We start from the raw sequence: 24,155 nt of genomic DNA on the forward strand, positions 1-24,155 counted from the left end.
CCCCTTACCCTATCCCTGTAACCCTGCTTTGCCCATGGCTAATCCACCCAATCTATGCATCCCTAGACAATACAGGCTATTTAACATGGCCAATCCACCTAACCTGCACATCTTTGGACTGTGGGAACAAACCGGAGTACCTGAAGGAAACCAATGCAAAGACAAGGAGAATGTGCAAACTCTACAGACTGTGACCAAAGGCTGAATTGAACCTGGGTCCCTGGCGCTGTGAGGCAGCAGTGCTAACCACTGAGCCACCGTGCCGCCCCAAGATGCACCTCTCACTCTTTGACCTTTTCTGTCTCTTTATTGACCAAGGCCTCAAATACTTCATGTGAAGCAGCGATTTACTTGCACTTGTTTCAGTCCAGTTGCCTGTATTTGCAGTCATCATGCAGCCTCCTCTATGCTGGGGAGACAAAACCTGGATCACCTCCACTCAATCCATAAGCAAGATCATTGCGGTCACTTGCCACTTCAATACACCAGCTTGCTCTCATGCTCACAATTCTTTCCCAGGCCTGCTGCAGGATACCACTGAAGCTCAACGCAAGCTGAAAGAACACCATCTCAGTTTACTATCAATAGCCACTTCCCAGGCATATTATAACCTTCCCAACTCAACGTTGAGTTCAACCATGAGCTTTCCCCTCGGTTTTGATATATTTTTATCCCCCAAGTGTCTGTACCTAGATTTTCATGTTTTTATTTCCAGAAAAGCTCATCTTCATTTTGTTATTAGTATCTAGTCTTGATCAATGCTTTGTTTTCTCTACAACCTTATGTGTTCCTTTGCCTTTTGTTCTATGATACATTTGACCTGTACTCTTTCACTTTTCATTAACCTACCCTTCTGTATCACTTGCCCTTCTCCCCCCTTTCTCAACAGCAATAAAGTGAAAGCCTACCAACATCCCACCTCTCTTCAGTTCCAAGGAAGAGTTGCTTCGGGCTCTGAACATAAACTCAGTTTCTCCGTCCACAGATGCTGTCAGATCAGCTGAGTTTCTGACGGTTTTTTTTGCTTTATTCGTTCATGGGCTGGAGCAGCATTTATTGCCCATCTCTAATGGGGAACAATTAAACATCTACCTCATTGCTGTGGGCCTGGAGTCACTTGTAGACCAGACTAGGTCAGGTTAGCAGTTTCCTTCCTTAAGAGACATTACTGAACCAGATGGGGTTTTCTGACAATTGACAATGGATTCATGGTCATCATTGGAGTCTTACTTCCAGATTTTTATTGAATTCAAATTCCACCATCCGCCATGGTGGGATTCGAATCCGGGTCCCTGTTTCCAGTTTTTATTTCAGATCTGCAGCATTTATTTTCTTTGAATTAGCACCATGGAATCCTTTGCATCCATTGGAAAGACCAGGCAGAGCCAGGGTCGAATGGCCCTTGTCAAACACAGCACCTCTGACAATGTAGCATTCTTTCAGCAAATTGGAGCGTTTGCCTCGATTTTACTGCAAACTCGTGCAGAATGAAGATTGAATTTGCAACCACATTACACACACAGTAACTCGGTTGTCTTCAAAGCAACGACCTACAATATCCCATCCCAAATGAAGGAAAGTGAGCATGCATTATCTTCAATCATTCCCTTTTCTTTTCAGACAAGTGAAAACATTGGTCAATAAATAAAACAAAAGTCTCGATAGGAACTAGGATAGTTGACCAGGAATAAACTATTGGAAGGGATGGATTATTGCTGCAATTGAAAGGGTATGTTATTTTTCAACAAATAATCAGACCACAATTGGAGCCCTATAGGTAAAGGTAGCCAGGCGTCATCTACTGAGGGGGCAGGAAAGGTGGACACTCTGGAGTTAGACATAATTTGCTTTCACAGCCAAAAGCACTTTGCAAACTGCAATGGTGTAAACAGTCTCAAGACAGGTACACAACAATAATTTGCATTCATCACACCTCCAAGGTCATAAAAAGTCCCCCACACATTTCATACAGGTGTTATCAGACAAATCTGGAGTGGAGCCACAGGTGAAGATACTAATGAAGATGAGCAAAAGGTCGAGGAAAGTTGTATCAGTGATAATGGGAACTGCAGATGCTGGAGAATCCAAGATAACAAAATGTGAGGCTGGATGAACACAGCAGGCCCAGCAGCATCTCAGGAGCACAAAACCCTCTCTGATGAAGGGTCTAGGCCCGAAACGTCAGCTTTTGTGCTCCTGAGATGCTGCTGGGCCTGCTGTGTTCATCCAGCCTCACATTTCATTATCTATGGTCGAGGAAAGTTGCTCAGTTTAAAAAGTGTCTGGAAGAAAGACAGGGAGGAATGCCCTGTGATGACTTTTGGAGAGGCAGTGATCTAGTGGTAATGTTACTGGGCTGGTAATCCAGATCCCCAGGCTAATGTTCTGAGTTCGAATCCCACCAGATGGTGAAATTTGAATCCAAGAAAACCTGCAGCAAAAAGCTAGCTTAATGCTGATCATTAGTCTGCAGATTGCTGTAAAAACCCATCTGGCTCACTTATGCCTTCATGCCAAATCCCAGCAATGTTAACTTTAGATAATTAAGGATGGGGAATAAATGCTGCCTGGCCAATGATGCCTGCATCCAATGACCTAAATGGAAAGAGAAAGCAGCTGATAGACATGGATCTGTTTTCCTTTGCTTCCCCTACACTGTCTCTAGGACAGTGTAGAATAGTTCCTGTCTCTTTACCCCTCCCTGGCACCACTATTGATACTAATGGTTCTACCATTGCCATGCACCTCTGACTCTCTGTGGGGGTAGAGCAGAAGAATTGCTGATTCTTTCCCCCTTTGGTTGTGCTCTAGGTTCACACCACACCTGTAATGAAATCATGGATTCAGAACTGCACAGGAGCTCCACAAATCAACACTGGCTTGGATCCTCTCACCAACACTCCTACCAACCTCCAGTCAGAGCTGCCATCAGTGCAACTGAGCACAAGAGCTCAATCAAATGACCAGCAGCTAAAATATTTCTCTGACACGATCACAGCCTTTCCATTCAAGGTATTCTCAATGTGCTGACAGGTTAATCCATTATGAATTCCAGAGCCTCCCAGAGGTAATCAGCTCCAATGGACTCTAGAAGTGGCTTTTGAGTTGCAGGTGAGCCAGAAATGATAGGGTCAGCGAGAGTCGGTTTACAAGACCTGGCCTTTTATCACTTGTGGTGGCTGGGCACAAGTGAGAAGGATGAATCATTGTTAAATGACCTACTTGACCAGATTGGTCTTCATTTACTGGCTGCCAACATTCTGATCAGTCTTCCCACTGAAAACCTGTTATGTGTCTGACTTATTGTAGGAACAGAGTAACCGAGTAGACCACTCAACCTCTTGAGCTGGTTCTACCATTCAATTTATCGTGCAATTTCTGACCCTATCCATCCAGTCCAACACTGGCACAATCTTAACTTGCCAAAATGACCAAAACCCTTCGGTTTGCTCCTGGCAAGAGAGGACATTTCTTGACAGACTTGGATCCCAGGTCCATATGATCTGATGTGATGCCACACGCATAAGACACAGCTCCTATTCTGAGAGTAAAGGTGTAATTAACCATCTATTCCGCCCATTTGACTGGACTGTCAGATAAAATGCAAATTAATATTTGCCATTTTCCTTCCTTGCCAGAGTTAGACATGATCGGCCAACTAATGCTTGCGATGTGCCAATGCTTAAGACTGGGAAGGTCATGTCTTGTATCAATTGGATGGCTTGAACATGTGCAAACTTGCCTGGTATCTTGTGGTGCCCATGCCAGGTCATGGCATTGCCAATCTGCATCCGTCCCCACTCACCCCCACCAGTTGTGTATTAAGGAAATATCCTCACCTTCCTCTACATCTACATATCTGTACTGCAATACGATAAACACAGCCAAAGCAACCTTACATTTTTGCTTTGATTCTCAAAATTGCCACTTGACACCCTGAAGGTTCAAAGTTGAATGGATAATCAGCTGTCCACAGATGTTGGATTGTACGTTGTCTGATTAAAGAGCAGTGTATGAGGGATTAGCCCTGAGGAACTGATCTTTAAATTATTTTGACCATTGCTCGGTGATTTTCTTCTCTTCCCCCACCAGCTGAGCCAGCTCTTTACTGCAGAGGTCAAACAGGAGCCCTGATGTTAAGTGTAGAAGGGCTATTCTGCCAGCAGATGTATCACAGTCAAGGCAAACCCTATCCTCCCTTGATACCAAAGCATGAACACATACAGCAGAATGTTCATGGGGACAATGCCATGAGTGATGACATTGGAAGGTGAGCAGATTTGATCAATGCCAGATAACTTCTGCAAAGTGTTCAGTTTATAAGCTGAGCAGAGGCCACTAAGGCTCCCTTGATAGCACCTTCCGAACCCGTGAACTGTACCCCTTTGAAAGACAAGGAAAAACATGGGAACACCACCTCCTGTAGACTCCCCTCCAAGCCACTCACCATCATGACTTGGACATATATTGGTCATTCCTTTGACTGGGGGGAGGGTGGGTCTGGTTGGGCTGAATGGTCGGCTTGCACACTGTAGGGATTCTATGATCCTCCTCTAAAATCCTGTTCCTCTCTTCCTAAAAGCGCTTTGGGTTACCTTAAGCCCAGGGACGGCAACGGGTCAAAAGGGCAACTCAACACAGCCTTCTCCAGGGCAATTAGAAATTGACCATAGGTGCCAGCCTAACCAGCAACTCATGCAATTGTCCGAGAAAGGACTATATATTTGTTAAAACACGTGGCCCAATCTTTTCAGACCTGGCTGAGAAGGGACAGAGTGGCAGCAGAGGGCCAGCACTGCCCTCTGTCCCAGCTTCATGCAAGGCAGTGACGGGTAAACCCAGGCAGATGTGAGCGACTACCATGAAATTGGAGTCAATGCCCAGTCCCAGTCTAGCTTGAACTTGGCCTTACCAGCACCAGTCCCATGACTTGAAACAGTAAGAAAGAAAAGAGCCTGCACAGATCATTAACTCAGGCAGGCACGAGACCTGATCCTTTTCTGCATTGTAGATATTGAATAAGCTACTACCATAAAACAATGCTTGGAATACAGTTGCAGAGTCCGATGTTTCAGAAGCCTCTGTGTAGATGTTGCATTGCCAATTCTAAACAAGGAAATCACAGGCCAGGATGAAACCCGAGAAAATTTAGGACCTCCCAAAACCAATTCAGACCCCAACTCTGATCCATTAAATAATGCCCAAGCTGAGAAAACCTGCCTCCTCCTGGGACACACAGGTATTGACAGATGGCTCTTTACTTGAATGGGGAGGGAGGATCGGATCCTTTAGTTGTATCCAGCAGGCCGCCATCTTAAAGTCTCCCTGCACACTGTTCACAGCCATGATCTCCATGAATAGAGGTGACAGCTCAAGGAGCTGAAAGGCCTATTCCTGAGTCTATGTTCCTACTATACTTTTCAAACCAAAATAGTACTTTAATAAACAGAGTGGGGGGGAAAAGGACTCCTTTTCAAAAAAAAATGAAGTGAATAATTATATCCTAGATTACGCAGTCTGAAAGGTTGGCGAAAGCAGATTCAGTGTTTTCTTTTGACAGTGAATTGGATTAATATTTGAAAAGGAATTATTTGCAGGAAACAAAGGGAGCATTGGCCTAGAGTTGGTATCACTGAACTGTTAATCCAGAGAACCAGGTAATGTTCTGGGGACTCAGTTTCAAATCTCACCGCAGCATTTAGTGCAATTTAAATTCAATTTTAAAAATTGCCTTTAAGAGTCCAACTATGGCCATGAGTCCATTGTCAATTGTCGCTATCTGGTTCACTAATGTCCTTTAAGGAAAGAAACTGCTATCCTTACTTGGTCTGGCCTACATGTGACTCCACAGCCATTTGGCTGACTCCTAACTGCCCTCTAGGTAATTAGGGATGGACAATAAATGTGTGCACGAACAAACAAGAAAATGGCAACAAAAGGAGGGAGTGGCTAATCCCGAAAGAGCTGGCTCAGGCTCAAGGACTGAATGACTTCCTTGCGTGATGTATTACCCTATGATTCTAAGAATTGTCTAAAGTGAACAGAGTTATTGTTGTTTGCCATCTTGGGCAGTGGTGTGTTACAATGTGTCAAGCCATAAATTGTCTGACTTGTTAGCTGTGCCTGAAATTAATGAACAGTTTAATTTCCATGACCTTCCCCTGAAAGGAACAGATGAAAGGTGCTATTGTAGACCATAGCACATGCAACGATGATTGCAAGTCATTAACCCTTTGCGTACGGCAGCAGCAATTTCGCAACAAAACAGCAAACAAGGATGACAGATACCAGAGACTGGTTACTAATAAGGGTTAAGTAGTACTCTATACAGGGCAGTAGCAGAGCAAGGGGCCGGAGGTCATGCAAAACAGCAAGTGGGGAACTGGGCCACATTACAGAGGGAAGGGAAAACTCAAGTTGATGAATTCAGTACTGTCTGAAACTGCTTAATGTTTTAATTATTTTCAAGCACAAGCATTTGAACTTCCTGGGAATTGGTCACTATATTTCAAAAGTACCTCATTGGTCAGAAAGCGCTTCAAGATGGTTGTTAAAGGCACTATATAAATGCAACTCTTGCTCTCAAATTCACAGCAGCTCTAGTGAACAAAGGGCAGGAGAACTGAGCAGTTGCAAAGCTGGACCTTCACCAAAGGGAAAATGATGCATAGGCCTCAAGGGCAGGCGATGCCTCTGGTGGGGGTTTGGAGGGGGTTATCTTGGTAAGGAAGATTCCAATTTAGCGGAGGCTTTGAAGGACATTGCATCTCCTTTTCCAGCCAAGCTAGCTGGTCTCCTGGACCTCCCATCATTTTAGGACCACCCGACCCTTCGTCCACCACCCTCCCCCACTACCCCGATCAAACGGTGGCCATGCTGGGAGTAGGGTGAATCAGTGACAGGAAAAGTATGGTCAGCGTTTTACCACAGTCCCCCAAATTTCTCCAACGGGAGGACTGTAAAATTCTGCCCAAGGGCAAGTGACAGCATTCCGACATGCGACACAAACTGTGGTATTCCGGTCTGTGGCCGTATCAGCGTCACCGAGCTCCGACAGACTGCATGGTGTTGCTCGGTATATCCTGCACGATACAGAAAAATCCATGGTATACTTTGGGACTGGGTGGTGCTAGCAATTCAAAAACATCTGGTCATCCCATTGCAGCTCACGCTGACAGTCAGAAGCAAACCAGAACACACAGTGTGGTAAATGGCAATGTGCAGGGACTCAGAGCTGCTCCATCTATCAGTTTTTCCACTGTTAACAAGGAGAGGAAACACTTCAACTCTTAGACAGTTTCTTTACAACCAATTCAGACTGATCACCTCGGTATTTTATTTTATTTATTCATTCATGGGATGAGGGCGTTGCTTTTAGCCAGCATTTATTGCCCATCCCTAATTGCCCAGCGGGCATTGAAGAGTCAACCACATTGCTGTGGGTCTGGAGTCACATGTAGGTCAAACCAGGTAAGGATGGCAGGTTCCTTCCCTAAAGGGCATGAGTGAACCAGATGGGTTTTTCCTGACAATTGATTCACAGTCATCATTAGATTCTTAATTCCAGACACTTCTTGAATTCAAATTCCACCATCTGCTGTGGTGTGATTTGAAACCAGGTCCCCAGAACATTATCTGGGTCTCTGGATTAACAGTACAGCGATAATACCACTAGGCCATTGCCTCCCTGTTGTATTTAGTAACAGTGGCACCTTGAAAGAAGAGCATGCTAGAGATTTCGACCAGTGGAATATTCTGAGGAACGGTCACTGGACCTGCAAGGTTTCTGATTTCTTTCCACAGATGCTGCTGAGCTTTCTCGGCAATCTCTGTTTTTGTGAGTTGGATATTCTGGTTGGTGAGGTGTGTGACAAGGAGTTTACTGTATTACAGCGTTCTAAAGTTCGCAAAGTAACTGTATTAGTATTCTGCGACACATGCTCGAATATTGTCATCAAGTGAAGTTTGCTAAAAGAATGTATGGGGCGGTAAGAGGCCAGTATCAGTTTCTTTGTGAATTAGAAATATGTCACTGAGACCCCGGTGTCAAAATCTCCATTGTTCAGGAGACCTCAGTCTGCATTCCTTGTGCCCCTATAAAATGTGAATTAGTAACGCACTGTACGTACATTCTTCTGATGACCTTTCAAGAACTGAGAAGAGAAGTTTGAGAGGTCAAAGCCAGGATAGCTGCTCGCATTTTACTCCCTGCCTTAAATTATTGTGTTATATGCAGGCTGTCATGTCTCATCTGTCCCTCTACCCTTTTCCTGCCATTTCCTCCAGTATCGATCATTGCAATGAGTTTGGAGTCCGTGTTTGCCTGCAACGCAAGAGCTTATTTCAATCCTTAGAAGATAGTGTGAACTATTGGATGACATCAACACTTCACCAATTGCCAACCCTTATCTCAGCAGTAACTGGGAAATCTGTACAAAGTGAGTGGCCACACCACAATTACCAAAATCACATTTTCATAGCTGGGCTGCCTGTCTTTCCCGGTTATTCCAAGGCTATATCATGATAATCAGGCTTCAATGCAAGCTAGCCTTATTAGTCCTGTACGTTCCTGGGGACTTATCCAAGGAATTCAGCACTCAGTGGGTTAAACTGTGATTCCCCAGGGACTCCTGTTTGCCAGAGCTGCAAGTTAATCTTCCTTGTAAAACCCGTATCTCACATGATAAGATCAACGGTGTTAGGGCCCCCTCAGCTTGATCTTTCCTTCCCTGTAACAGGGGGCACGAACCTTTCCAAGACCCTATCAAACTCTACATTTAGCACTAATTAGACAGAGGAGGCTTATCGCCAGGAGAGAGGGAGAGTCTCACACTATTCTCTGCAGACCTCCCAGATCCCCACTAGACAGAAGGAATTCTTGTTATCAGCTTCCACAATAAACAGCATCAGGACAATCTTACAGCAGCTTGGAGATTAGACACTGAAATGTTGATGATGTAATGGCTTTGCAAAGGAGGATGTGTATTATTGTAGGGTGAGCTTCAGCAGAGGCAGCTTGTCTCAATCCTCCTCACCCTACCCTGGGTGGACACTAACACTGAGAAATGGTTACGGACATGGAAGAGATAATCTTCCAGTTGAGTTGGGAGCCTCAAGCAAACAGAATTTGACACTGTGCCCCAGTAGGGGATATTTGCACAGGTGACCAAAAATCTTTTATAAAGAGACAATCTTGAATGCATGCCTTAAAAGGGGCAGAGGAAGGTCGAGCAGTGAAGAGATTTAGGGATGGAATTTTAAAAATAATTAAAGCCTTGCACATTTGTCGATGGAGAGGTGGTTAAAATCAGGGACGTGTAAGAGACTGGAAATCAAGGAGTTCAGAGAATGTGGAGGTGGGTGTAGGGCTGTGACAGGTAGAGAAAGGCGAGCCCACATGTATTCAGTTAACACGGTCCTTTCCTTTCTGCCCTTTTAACAGAAAATTGTAGGCAGGTCATTGAATGCACACAGCCATCAGGTGAAGTGCCATGTCAATGGTACAAACGGAAATTTGAAAAACTTGAAGAGAACATATTTCCTCTTTTCAATATCTCACAGATGAAGGTTTTTGGTCCATATTCCAGCTCCAGCTGTGATGATTTCCACCATGTTTCTCTTAATCACCCCTGATCAATGCTATCCCCCAGCCTGATCTCCACCTCTCTTCATATCCATGCCTAATAAACATAAAATTTAAAAAAAAAACACAAAATGCTGGAAAAAACCCAACAGCTCTGGCAGCATCCATGGAGCAAGAAACCAAGTTAACATTTCGAGTCCTGTAGGACTCTTCTTCTGAACAATAATAAACATGAGCTGACCCCGGTCTTGAAAATTTGAACTGAGTGGAAATATCCATAGCCTTTAGCAGCAGAGGTGGAGACAGGGTTGGAAACAGTTCTCAGTTTCTAGTAGCCTTGTACGTTTCATGGTTTCACTCCATATAGGCCTACATGGGAGGTAGCTATAAGTTTTCCACAGTATTTGACCCACAGAAGCTGTCTATATCAGCTTTACAGTACTGGAACATGGGACAGTAAAGCGATGGCCTGAATAGCAGGTCAATACAATCTTACTCAGTTGGGACCGTACTGCAGGTTTGAGAAGCAATATCAGACAAACTGAACCAAAACTGCAAAGAGTTTCTAACATATGACTATGTGCTACTCAACGCTTCATGTTGCTTGGCAGACAGATTCTTCTGACTAATCCTCAGGACGCTTTTGACAACATGCGCTAATTAGAAATGACCTCATCTACTGCTAACAAATAAAACACACAGGCCTGGGCTTTCTGCATTGGAAGCAAAATACCAATGCCAGCCCTATCCTGGACACCTCACTATCAGAAAACACCATTGCTATTTCTCATTCTCTTCTCCAGTTCCCACAATCAGGTTGCCGAGTGTCAAATCATGCATTGTACGATGGACCGCCTCACTCAGAGCTGGATTGAACTAAATTTATGAACAAAATTGCTGGAAAATGCAGCAGGTCTGGCAGCATCTGCGAAGAAAAATCAGACTTAATGTTTCAGGTCCAATGGCCCTTCCGCAGAACTGACCTAAATTTATGTTGGATTTTTAAAAGCACTGCAGAGATTAATCACTTAGTCTGCACTCCTACCCAAGCCTTGGATATAAAAGAACAGAATGTTAATCCACAACAACAAAGTGTTGAGCTGGATGAACACAGCAGGCCAAGCAGTATCTTAGGAGCACAAAAGATGACGCTTTGGGCCTAGACCCTCTGATGTAACTTTCCCTTGACGGTTGACCATTCAGAAAATGCATGTGAGGTAGCACTTACCCTGTTGAACATTGATGTGGCAATGTATGCACAGCGTGGGTGGAAGGCTCCAGTGCCACAAACGTATAGGTGAGTTTGGTTGTAGAAGTGGAGGACCCTCAGAAAGTTGCCACAGTCCAGCTGCAAAAAAATCAGGAGGCTCCATTACTTTCCAACATCTGCTGACCAACAAAACCCCTTAGACCATAGCTGAACCCAAAGTTTAACGTCACTTTAAAACTAGCAGATATGAATTGTGCATTTTCAATTGCTAATTTGATTGGTTTCAGCCCCGTGTAGCAACATTCACTTTGCTTTACCTATATTTCATTATAAATAGGAACTTCTATTTTTTCTTCAGGGATGTGAGTATCAATGGCTGGCCAGCATTTGACTCTCATCACCATTTGCCCTTGAGGTGGTGGTGGTGAGGAGCCTTTTGAACTGCTGCAGTCTATGTACTGTAGGTTCACCTACAAAACCATTACAGAAGGAAATTTGTCGGAACTGCACCCATCCAGGCAAGTGCAAGTGGTAAGTATTCCACGACACTCCTAACTTGTGCCTTGTAGATAATGGGCAGGCTCTGGGGAGTCAGGAGGTGAGTTAGTCACTGCAGTATTCCTAGCCTCCGACCTGTCCTTGAAGCCAGCATTTATGATTCGCCCAGCACAGCTTTGGTCAGTAGTAACCTCAGGATATTGGAAGTGTGGGATTCAGATGTTAATGTCATTGAATGTCAAGAGATGATGGTTTGATTGGCTCTTGTTGGGCATGGCCATTCCCAGGCACTTGAGTGATGTGAATGTTACTTGCTACTTATCAGCCCAAGCCTGGATATTTCCAGGTCTTCCTCATATATGCTCAGTGACTGCTTCAGTGTCTGTGGAGTCATGAATGGTTCTAAACATTGAGCAATTATCAGTGCTCATGTCCCCTTTTGACAATATGCAGAATTGAAGGAAGTAGCTGAAAATTGTTTAGCTGACGATAGTACCTGAGGAATTTAAGGGTTCTTGTGGTGCAGTGGCAGTGTCCCTACACCTGGCCCAGAAGGCCTGGATTCAAGTCCTACCTGCTCCAGAGGGGAGTAACAGCTCTGGACAGGTTGAATGGAAAATATATACCCTGAGGAATTTCTGCAACAGCGTCCTGAGGCAGGAATAGACCATTCAATCTAATACTTGTCTTTCAGCTGTCCCTGTTCCCTGAGCTCACAAGTATCTATCAATCTCAGCTAGAGGTCCCATTGTTCATAGCCTTTGAAGACAAATGGTTTTAGGGGACATAACTTTAAAATTAGTGCAATTTTATATCCCAACTACATTTTAGAAAAGGCTAAAGAGAGAATGATACTTTTAAAACTCCGCATTGTTCTGGGCAAATGTAATAGGAAAGCAACCTTTAAAATTTTAAATTACTTCTGTTATCTTTCTTCAACACAACTTTATAGGATGTAAATGGAGGGATTCCATGAAATGAACTGACATCATGCTAATCTATTTGACTGCACGGTACATAAATGCTGTTAAAAATGTTCTTGATTATTCAATATCTTCTTTGTTATCGAATCCAAATCTTTAGGATCCCACACACAAACCTGCAAAAAGACTTGGTTTTAGAATTACTACAAAATTATAATATTTCAAAATGTCTCCTTTGTTAAATGGAATATTTTGAAAATGATGAGGACATTCCAAGCACCTCTATATTGTTTTTGTTTCTACATGGCTAAAGAAACTTACTGAATATCACATGAGTGTTTTGATATCTTGAATTTTGCTAATGAGGCAAAGAAACAAAACAGCTAGTACTGTGCAGTGCAAGACAAAACTGTTTTTTGATAGCAAGTAAGCCAAATGCTTATTTTCTGTTTTAACGTAGAGCAGAATGAATGAGATTTCTGGGAAATTTAATGAATAAAGAGTTGCCGAGGTGGGTCTTGCTGAGTCAGTTCTGGAAAGAGTCAGCAGAGTGGAGTGATTGTTGAAGGATACTGAAAGGCATGACAGGGAGAAAACATGATCCTGTTAGAACTCCAGGAGTCACATAGTTATACAGCACAACTTGGAACTTTGCCATGTAATGCTGTACATCTGCCAGAGTATGGTGTACAGAAACGGCTTTAAAAGAATTATCTTGATTGGTTTAACCAGTTCATACAGAAATAATTTGGTGCATTAACTGCTTGTTAAATAATGTTTGTTGCTTTTAGATGCTTTTTGTTACAATGAATGTCTTAAATCATAAAATCGCATCTTATTTCCATTAGTCTCTGAGAAAAGTCACCTTATTTTTATCCCCAGAAGTTAGCAGATACTACAGGATTACAACAGTTTCCCAGTTTCATATTCTGCTTGCCAGTATCTCCTAATGGCGACATGCTAAATGTCGAGTTAAAGTTAGGGAAATAATTGGATAAACGCTTTTTAAAAATATTTGTTTTAATAAGCACTGAAACTGTCGGAGTCAGGCAAGTTGATCATTGCTATTAACCAGCAATACATAGGATCATTGCTTCACTACATTGAGTACGTCATTTCAGGAAGAACAACCCATTCAACTTGAAACTTCGTGGTGGGATGTTTCTCAGTGCTATATGTAAATAATATGCTTGGAAACAATAGAGACCAGAGGCAAAGAGAATCAACAGACTAGGGCTGAGACATACCACAACTCAGCTTAAAATATCACTAATAAGCTGTGGAGTACAAGGCTACGAATGTTCTCCAGGAAAATTATCACTCTATTACTCCCTAGTGGGATGTGTAAGAGAGTTGTTCAGAAGTTATGAAAATGGAGCCTACTCTGCACCTAGCTATTATGATACATCAAACCATACTTGATGCTGGCACTGAATGCTTCATTCTCCAGCACTAATATCACTCAGTGTCATAAATATAAAGACAAATTCTCTTTCAAGTAATGAGCAGAGGTTCTAATCGTCACTGCTGCTCTTTGGTGTAAATTTAACTTATATAGTACAGTTAGAGGAAGAGTTCTCCTTTCTATGCTGTTGTTAAGTTTCTATTTGAAAACATATGCCGTTTGTAAATACTTACATCAGGGTCCTTCCCAGCCATTTTACATTCAGCTATTCTCTCAGGGGTGGCCGGCCAGTATAACTGGAGGAAAAAAAGACAATATTTATTTACTTATTAATACGTTGGAAGATACGGTAGCATAATCGTCCAGAAATTGCAACCACAACAGATTGACGACTTAAATTCAGCATTTGAAGATCCGTAATTAAATGTTGGTATTGACAATTGTTTTGGGAGTGCTGTAAAAATTGGCCCCCTTTGGTGAAGTCAATTTGTCTTCCTCCCTCAGTCTATTGCACTTGTGATTATCCTCCTCCATCAAACATGGCTGACTCTTATCTGCCCCTGAGGTTTCCCATCAAACAATTCAGAGTCAAAGTGAAGCCATTCAAGAATAAAGTTTCTCCACCACTCCACAACCTCCAACCACCATTTCTCAGAGCAACCAATAATTGGCTGACCTGAGAATGAATTAAAAAGAAAGAAGTTTGAGGCTGGTGTCTGTTCCATGTTTTACAAATAATGGTTGCAGTTTACAATGGAATTGCAACAGTGCCATTAAAGTTTGACCCTCTCCTGGTATTTTATTGGCACTGATGTGTCACCAAACATCTCCAAGGAAGGCAGATCCGATTGCTTCCTGGGAGCAATGACTATTCCATGCCTCATCAGCTACAGACGGGCATGTTACCAGGTAATAGACACCACCGACATCAGCAACTTTAAAACAATTAGCCTTGGTGTAATTCTCGCTTTGGTGGATATTGAGAAATTCAGATTCAGGTTACACCATATTGGAGGCAGGCACATTTGGCACTACCCTTCCAGTAGACTGCTATCTCTCACCTCTTGGAGACAAACACAAAAGCACCCAGTGCCACACTGCATCCCTTGTGAAATCAACAATGCATCAGATGTACCCACAGGTATCTGAATTTATTTAGTTTTTCATGCACTAACTTGAACCATGAAATACTCAGTTATTTAATCAGATCAAACCAGCAGAGATAGTGACAGTGTTGAAACCGAGAATGTCTGGAATGAGTGGTGCTGGTGATTTAGATTTTGTTGAGTTGGAGGTTTTGCTGTCCAGACATATTCCAGCACAGAGAGTTCAGAGTCAATGTCAACAACCCCCATGCAGCATCACTATCTCATTCTTCACATCATTGCTGCTCGTGGGGGAGGAACATGTTTGCAGTTGAAGTCACAAATCACACTCCTGCCATGAAGGGAGCCAATAGAGCGCAAATCAACGCAATAGGTTTTAGCTTTCGCTGATGGTTGGCTACTTCGTAAATACAGGTCAACGGCTTTATTTTTAATTCAAGCTGCTGTTGAACAATATGCCTGGAGACTTAACAGTGCAAGAAATGTTGCAGAATGTAAAATGAGTGGCTGATCACTGGCGCTAGGCCTACAATCCAGCAGTGAGGTTAAACACGCGTGCAACATGGATTCATCCGTTGATGAGTTGATTCATCATCGTGCCAGTCCATTGTTATTCACTCAGACGCAGCATCATCAGGGAATTGGAGAATCCCTGGTAAACAATAATTACAGCAAAGTTTATAAATTTTCACTGGCTGTCCATTTCAGTCATCAGACTGTGGAGATCCATAGCCAGACGCTGGACAACTTGAGGGCAGGGCCTTGTCAACACAGCCATGGCATATGGCAAGCAGAAGAGAGGGGCTTTGTAGTAGCTCGCTGGTTTGAAGCTGGCCTTAAGTCTAACACCACTTGAAAACTTCGGTCAAATCACACTTTGGCCTTCTAAATTCCAAAGAATACAGCTTTAATTTGTCCAATTTATCCTCATACTTTTACATTCAAAGGCCAGATATCATTCTGATAAACCTTTGCTTCTTCTAAATCCAATATGCGGTTGCTACGATGTGAACCCCAGCGCTGCTCACAATACTCCAAGCCTGAAAAAAATCATTAGTTCTCCGAGAATGGAGTAAGTAGGATAGATAAAAGAGAGCCAGTAGATACATGCACTGCAACACAACATGCAACAGAAGAACTGCATATTATTTTATTAAACGGAGAAAGACTGTGGAAAGCAGAGAGAGATTTTGGGAGTCCTTGTGCATGAATCACAAGAAGCTATCTTTCAAGTTCACTGGGTTATCGGGAAGATAAATGGTTGTTATTGCAAAGGGGATGAAGCATAAAAATAAGAAAGTCTTGCTAAAACTATACAAAATACTAGCCAGAAGACACCTGGGATGCTGTGAATATTTGGATATCAAGAAGGCTTTCAATTAGGTTCAACACATAAAAGCTTCTTAATAAGATAAGAACTCATGATGGGGTGGTATTTTAAGAAAGATGGTGAATTGGCTAACAATTGGAAGACTGACAGGTTGAATAAAGGGGACATTTTCAGGATGACAGCCTGCACCTACCGAAGTGCCTAGGGATTAGTGCTGGGGTCACAATTATTTACAGTATATATTAATGATTTATATGAGAAAAACCTAATGTACTACAGCCAAGTTTGCAAATAACACAAAAGTAGGTGGGAACATAAGTAATGAGGATGATACAAGGAGTTCACAGAGGGATATGAACAGGTTAAGTGAGTGGACAAAAATGTGACAGATGGTATATAATGTGGGAAATTGAAATGTTATGCACCCTAGCAGGAAGAACAGAAAAGCTTAATATTATTTAAATGGGGAAAGACTGAGAAAGCTGCAGCAGGGAGAAATTTTGGGAGGTCTCACACATGAACCACAAGAAGTTAACATTCAAGTTCGGTGGGTAATAGGGAAGGAAAATAACCATTGTTACAAAGGGAATGAAGCATACAAAAAGGGAAGTCTTGCAAAAACTATATGACACTAATCAGACCACAACTGGAATACTGAGAATAGTTCTGGACCCCTTAACTATAGAAAAATATGGCATTAGAGGCAGACCAGCAAATATTAACTAGCTTAATCTCCAGTATGGAGGGATTTTCTCAGTAGGAGAGGTTGAGTACGTTGATTTTGTATTCATCAAAGTTTAGCAGTATGAGAATTGACTTTACAGAAATATTTTAGCTTATTTAGGAGGTTTGACAGAGTAGATATGGAGAATTTATTTCCCCTTGTGGAAGAATCCTAACCAGAGGGTACAATCTCAGAGCAAGAGGTCACCACTTAAGACAGAGATGAGGAAGAATCAAGGGCCTCAGGGATAAGACGGAGAGTGGAGTTGAGGAATTATTAGATCAGCCCAAGGCATTACTGAATGGTGGAGCAGACATGACGGGCTGAATGGTCTATTTCCACTCCTATGTTTTATTGTCTCATTGTGTGGCCTAGCTAGGATTTTGCAAAGCTAAAACATATGTTCTGTTACCAATACCCGACACCTCTAGACAAAAAGGCCAGTATTCCATTTATCTTTTTGAGTCATTTCTACACCTGTTCAAAACATTTTACCGAGCTATGTACCTCGACAGTCAAGTCTCTTTAAACCCTCACTGTTTCTACCTTTACACTTTGTGAAGAAGTGTCTCTGCTATGCCTCTTTGGTGTAAACAGATATCCTCACATTATATAAAAATCTTTGCGTCTCAGTGTTTCTGATGCTCAGAGAAGGATCACAATCCCATAACATTCAAAGTGCGCACCACTGTTAGGGTGGGGGTTGGGATCAAATGCAAATGTTTCCTTATTGCTTTGCTTTTCCAAAGCACATTTTTCAACAACAACTTACTAATAGGAGCCATTAACCTCGTCTTCTGATACACAGCTTTAATATCAGGCTCAACTGAATTGGAAATGACCTTTCCCAGTGGAAGTCAATGGGTCTATAATTGGCAGCAATTACATTTAATGAGCTGCAGGAATCAAGTCCTGACAATGTAGGATGTACATTCAGACACAGTCCCAGGAGCCACATTTCAAACAGTTCTGTTTGCATGCAGTTGCTCTGCCTGTGCGTACGTGCTGGACGAAATATACCCTTTTATCAGTTTATCATATCGTTTCACTGTCATCATTGGTCGTCCTCACTCATCACAGAACCAAAGTGCCGCAGAGGAATTACTTGGTCCAATTTGGCTCATTCTTGCCATGAAACCTGAACTTAGGTTGACCTAATAAAGTCATTCCCTCTGGTACAGTGTCATTGTTAACATTTCAGCCAATAATTCTCTATCATTATTGCAAGTAAATGCTTAGAAACTGGAACAAAGAGAGCTGCTAGGGTAAAACTCTTCCTTACCAAGCATCTAAATATTGATCAAACTACGTTGCTAGCTTTATAATCCCTGTTTGCTTTGTTTGTAATTAAACACCAAGTGGAGAGGGTCAGGTACCAGTATCGAAATACCACGGAAGCAAGGTATCCCTACCATCACTTAAACATGGAGAAAAACGCTATATGCCACCAATTGATTGGCAGGGTAAAACCAGATACTGCCAGGCAATTGCATATTTACCCCCAGACGACTGACAGGAACCACATACAACCTAATGATTGTGCATATATCAACATATACCATCTTTTACTTGCTAAATTGTCATTCAGAAAATTGATGTTCCTGCCCACAGCTTTCAAAAACGGAAAGTACATTATGTGAGTCAAACTGGGCGGGGAGAATTGCACATTCATAACAGATTTTGCATTATTTTTATACGGAAATTTAAAATTGAGGTAAAAGGGAAGGATGGTCTTTCAATTCTCTCTAATTATTTTTTACTCTGTGCATCACTCAAATGATGACTTATGCCCAGCTGGCACAGAGAGCGATCCACCTCAAAACTATAAATTGTTTAGAATCATAGAATAGAATAGAATCCCTACAGTGCAGATAGAGACCATTCAGTCCATTGGCTCTGCATGACTGTCCAAACAGCAGCCCAACCCCATAACTCCACAATAATCCCAGGCAATCCACTTAGCCTGCTCAACCCTGGACACTACAGCATGGCCAATCTACCTAACCTGTACACTGTTGGAAGAAACCAGAGCACCCAGAGGAAACCCACACAGACCTGAGGAGAATGTGCAAACTGCACATCAATAGCTGCCTGAGGCTAGAATTGATCCCAGATCCCTGGCGCTGTGAGACAACAGTGCTAACCACTGTGTCATCCCAAGTGTAAGTTGGATAAAATGTAGATTCTTTCACAAATCAGCCAAATCGGGATCAATTCTGATTAGACTTTTGGAGTCAGTGTCTGTCTCTAATACAAAATTGTCTTCTGACTGCAGCTTAATATGAAAGGTTGCAATCATAGATACATTCTCAGAGATATACATTAACACTATGCGAAGGAAATCTTTCCACCTACTTAGTATCTCTTGCCTGCTTACATCTCCATCCTTTACAATGACTGTCTCAACCCCACTCTCTCCAGCCCAAAGTTTCCATCTGTATGCTCTGAAGTCTGGCTATTTTAATAGATTGTTCCTTGCCTGTTGCTCACCACCCCATGTCCAACAGGACAAGGCACTGAACCTGCTCCTAGGCCTCTGCACCTGCTTGCTTCCATAGACCCATGGCAGCCAGCATGCGTGGTATGAAACTGAATGGATCAGAAATGCCATGACATATAAGACCATATGACATAGAAGTGGAAGTAAGGCCATTCGGCCCATCGAGTCCACTCCGCCATTTAAGCATGGCTGATGGGCATTTCAATTCCACTTCCCTGCACTCTCCCCATAGCCCTTGATTCCTTGTGAGATCAAGAATTTATCAATCTCCGTCTTGAAGACATTTAACGTCCCGGCCTCCACTGCGCTCCGTGGAAATGAATTCCACAGGCCCACCATTCTCTGGCTGAAGAAATGTCTCCTCATTTCCGTTTTAAATTGACCCCCTCTAATTCTAAGGCTGTACCCACGGCTCCTAGTCTCCCTGCCTAAAGGAAACAACCTCCCAGCGTCCATCCTTTCTAAGCCATGCATTATCTTGTAAGTCTTGTCTCCCATCAACCTTCTAAACTGTAATGAATACAATCACAGGATCCTCAGCTGTTCATCATACGTTAAACCTACCATTCCAGGGATCATCCGTGTGAATCTCGATGGGGTCTACTGTCTAATCAATCAAGTTCAGCTATGAGCAACTTGACACATTGCTGCCATAATCCTCTCTGTGCCTTTTCTAGACTAGCATTAACCTGATTAATATTAACAGGTTAGTCAGTCTGAAAATAGCAGTTTATAGTGTCCACCATTGAACCTCTCTAACAAAAGAAATGTAACCTAAGTGCACATCCGAAATTCAATAACAGCTCCATTCTGTACATTTAAGTTACTTGTTCAGCCATCATAAGTTGTTTTTTTTAAAGATGCAGAATTCTAAAGAACATGGTTATATTTTCTGTGGCACTCGCAGGCTCTGTATAATTAACTATCAAAAACAAACACTTACACTGACAAGCAGTAACCATCTCACAATGATGTGTTCTTAACCCCACAAGTGTCAAAGGCTGATTCAATTGGCTCTATTTCCTGCACAGTGATTAACAGGCTGTATGACTGATACATGTGAATCGACTGGATTCACACTCACTCCTTGTTTGCTCAGGAATTGTAGCAAGTGGTGACAGCTTTCGTTAAGTGTCTGTTTTTTTTTCCGGGTAAAACAAAATTAGGATCATTTTCAATGAACAGAAGTTCTGGGGAGGCCTGTCATTTAAAGTATCCTTTACCAGCACCAGCCATGAGTAAATCATTTCTAGAATAATGTTCACACAATTCTGCCTTTCTGAAAGCTAGCGTTAGCATACAAGGGCACATTCGGGATTCTGGTGTTGCCGACACATTTCAAGGAAACCCTGATCTCTAACCTATGTCCTCTTCAAACATGGCTCCTGAACTGGAAACAAAACAGCACCAAACTTATTCTACAATAGCATAGGTGCCAAGGGTCCTCTAATGCTTTAACCCTTTGCTTCGATTGCTCTCTTTGACGGTTTTATCCACCTACATTTCTTGAATTCATTAGCCATATTCCAATATCTCTCCGCACCTGCCCTTTCATTGAGCTTAAATTTTTGTCACCATTTACTGCCTACTCCGTGTGTCTGTTCATTTCGGTCTGCATTTTGGTGGAATCCACCGCACAACACTATTCTCATCTATACCACCTTCGGGTGAGGCAAGGCCATGGGCAGCCATTTTTACCTTCCTCACTCCACTCGAGATGTCGTCCAGATTGCAGGTCAGGAGGTAGTCCTTCGCAGCTGCATAGAGTCTTCGGTTGTCTTCATCGAGGATTATAGAGTGCAAGTTGGAAGCTCTGAAGCTGAGTGGGATGATCCGTTTGTTTAACATCAACTCTAAAGAAAAGAAAATGTAACTGATTAAAAACCAAACTTTCAGGTTATCAACAGCATCAGCTCAGCGTATAAAATGAGAAGTGGCACCACCGGAGTTCCATTCAGATTGGACTGAAGGAATGGAAGTCTCTTCCACAGATGAACATAAGGATCTCAGGTACAATAACTTTGTGGCAGTCTCAAATCAGCTCCTAGTAGGGCCCTCTTGTGATGCAGTGGTATTGTCTCTACTCCAGGACGAAGAGACCTGGATTGAAGTTCAACCTGCTCTAGACGTGTGTAATAATATCTCTGACCAGGTTGATTAGAAAAATAGGTTAGATTTAAAAAAAGCTCCTACTAGGCCCCTCTTGTGGCACAGTGGTAGTGGTCATACCTTCGAACTGAGAGACCCAGGTTCAAGTGCCACCTGCATCATTATTCTGAAAGGTTGCTTAGAAAATATCAATAAGTTACTAGTCAAGAAGGCCAATGCCACAAAACTATCCAAATTTTGACACAAATTGAAAATCTGACTAAATTCATTAAACTACCTCTTGTGGGGAATGAAGAAAGCTGCACTGGTACAGGAGATGTGTACAAGGTTGAGCCAACAGCGTAGGGGAGTCCAAAACTAGAGGGCATAGGTTTAACTTTTCACACAGTGGTGTGTACGAAGTAGTCGAGGCAGGTACAATTACACCATGTAAAAGACATTTGGTCATGTACGTGAGTAGGAAAGGTTTACAGGAATATGTGCCCAAAGCAGGCAAATGGGACTAGTTCAGTTTAAGAAACCCAGTTGGCATGGATGAGTTGGGCTGAAGGGCCTGGTTCCATGCTGTATACCTCTACAGCTAAAGCCACGTAGTAGATCAGGTAGAGCGGAGGAAGCTTTACTTGCTGAAAAACTCTGGACTCATTTCATTCTTTCACATAAGTGTGGAACAAAGTAATTGTAATGTGATTACAGAATCGTTCCAAAGTGTCTATATTCTGTACTTCATATCTGTGTAAGATGAATTCTCATGCTTGCTCATCATATCATTTGAACTATCTGATAAATTTGTTGCTACCATCCTGATCCCTTGTAAGGATCTATAGAGACTGTCTGATCCAGTGCAGAAGAGGAAAAGCACTTGTCATTCAAATGAGAAGAGCTCTTGTTTTAAACCTGACGTAGCTTAGTGCCAATCAAGCAGGATGTGTTTTCCCCATAGGTCACTTTCAGAAAATATGGCAACACATGACAGAGCAGCGAGACGTGAAATGGCTAGTCACAGATTGTGTACCATGATTGGAGAAACTTTATTTATAGCCTATAGCATTTCAACAACGTGGTCGAAGAGGTTTATATCTCAAGACCAAATTTTCTATGAGCAATCTACAACACATGAGGTGTCATTTCGTAGAGCACTTATACACACTTCATAATCAAGACTTCTCACTCTTGACAATGGATGCAAAGTCAAGTTAGCTAAAGTCAAACCACCATTTGTCAAGTAATAGCTTGACATGGAACAATTACGAAGGAAAGGTTAGTCACAGAACAACCTACTAAAAGACTGTTAGTGGAATATTTTAGAGTTCCCTAGACTCATGGATGAATCCAAAACAGAAGAGAAAATTCATCAAGATTAGCTACAACATCATAAGAAATTTGTTTCATACTATCAACAAGATGGAAACCTGTGATTATACTGGATTTGCAGAAATGTTTTTCTCTACTATTTGCCTTAGGTCCACTGTCTCTTTTTCAGAACCTAGAGTTCCAAAGGACAGCCATTTCAGACTCCAAACATTAACTGTTTCTCCCTCTACAGATGCTGCCAGACCTGTTGACCTTCTCCAGCAATTTTTGTTTCTATTTCTGGTTCATTGTACATGGTGTACTTCTGCGGCATTAGCAGCAATATGTAAGGAATAAACTTGAATTGCATTTGGTTTTAATTACAACCAATTTAAACCCACAAAGGATTCAGTGATTCCTTCTGGAGTACTGATTTAGTCAGACTTCTTTGACTAAGCAGGCTTGTCGCAAACAACAGATATTAATAGCTAACTCATAAGAATGTGGTTAAAATGTAGATGTTAGAAAATTGATTTGGTTGCACAGAATCGAGTGAAAGAAGCAAGCCAGAAAACAATTTGCTTTAAACTAAAAATTTTCATATATCATCCACTTCTACAGTAATTAGCAGAATAGTAACAGACAGACAAATGGGTCTATAATGTTGGATGGGGGGGCTGTTTCTGCACATATCCCAAACAATAGCCAATTCACTTGACAAACGTGGTCATTCAGGAACGCACCAATCACCATGGAGTTAATAAGCTCTTTTGATCTCAACAAACAACAGAGGAAAAGCTTTCCAAAATCAGCATGCGGGCTGATTTTTGGATAGTTGCAAGCTCCAAAGGATGAACTCTGCCCAGTGAATCCACCTATGTAGATTGAAGAACAAGCCTGCTAATTTAGACTCATGCATGTACAGCATTGCATGAATGGTAGTTATACCGAAGATGGGAAGCTTCCAAGATACCAAGAAAATCTGGAAAGTTCTTTCGTGGTCCTGCTCAAGCAACTTCACTAAGAAGGAGATTATCCGTTCATCATCACAATGCTGTTTTAAGCCTACCGGTGTGCAAATTGCCTACTGTAATCTCTACATTATATCAATAACTATATTTCCAAAATTCTGTGCCTATAAAGCACTCTGAGAAGTCCCGAAATTGTGAAAGGCTGTGTAAATACACATTCTTTCTTTGCACTCTGTGCAATAAAGCTGCTAATAGAATTAGACAGCAGTCCACCTCAGTGGTTGATCCAGGTTTTAATAAATTGAAAAGGTGCATTTGTGGTCTAACCTAGATCCCAGTGAGTTCTCTCATTACCAAACCCATTCTCACCACTGCACTGTGGCCAGCCAAAGGCTACAGGATTAAAAATCTAGCAGTATCACACTGAAGGGAACAATACACACCACTGGCATAAAAGAGACACATGGGAGAGACACAAATTTGTAGCAGCTTTATTGATCTAA

The 24,155-nt window shown here is 42.2% G+C and overlaps 1 protein-coding gene across 2 annotated transcripts in view; it reads right to left on the reverse strand.

Moving 5' to 3' along the window:
- The window catches only part of sema3h (sema domain, immunoglobulin domain (Ig), short basic domain, secreted, (semaphorin) 3H), a 164,656-nt gene that overhangs the window by 85,716 nt on the left and 54,785 nt on the right, over positions 1-24,155 (reverse strand). For both annotated transcript variants that reach the window (XM_048547760.2, XM_048547759.2), the window contains exons 2-4: positions 20,978-21,132; positions 13,853-13,915; positions 10,812-10,931 (exon numbers count right to left, since the gene is read on the reverse strand). In XM_048547760.2, coding sequence (XP_048403717.1) covers positions 10,812-10,931; positions 13,853-13,915; positions 20,978-21,132 — 338 coding nt within the window. The remainder of the gene's footprint in view (positions 1-10,811; positions 10,932-13,852; positions 13,916-20,977; positions 21,133-24,155) is intronic.

Source organism: Stegostoma tigrinum, chromosome 11 (genome assembly GCF_030684315.1).
Source record: "Stegostoma tigrinum isolate sSteTig4 chromosome 11, sSteTig4.hap1, whole genome shotgun sequence".
Classification (NCBI taxonomy): domain Eukaryota; kingdom Metazoa; phylum Chordata; class Chondrichthyes; order Orectolobiformes; family Stegostomatidae; genus Stegostoma; species Stegostoma tigrinum.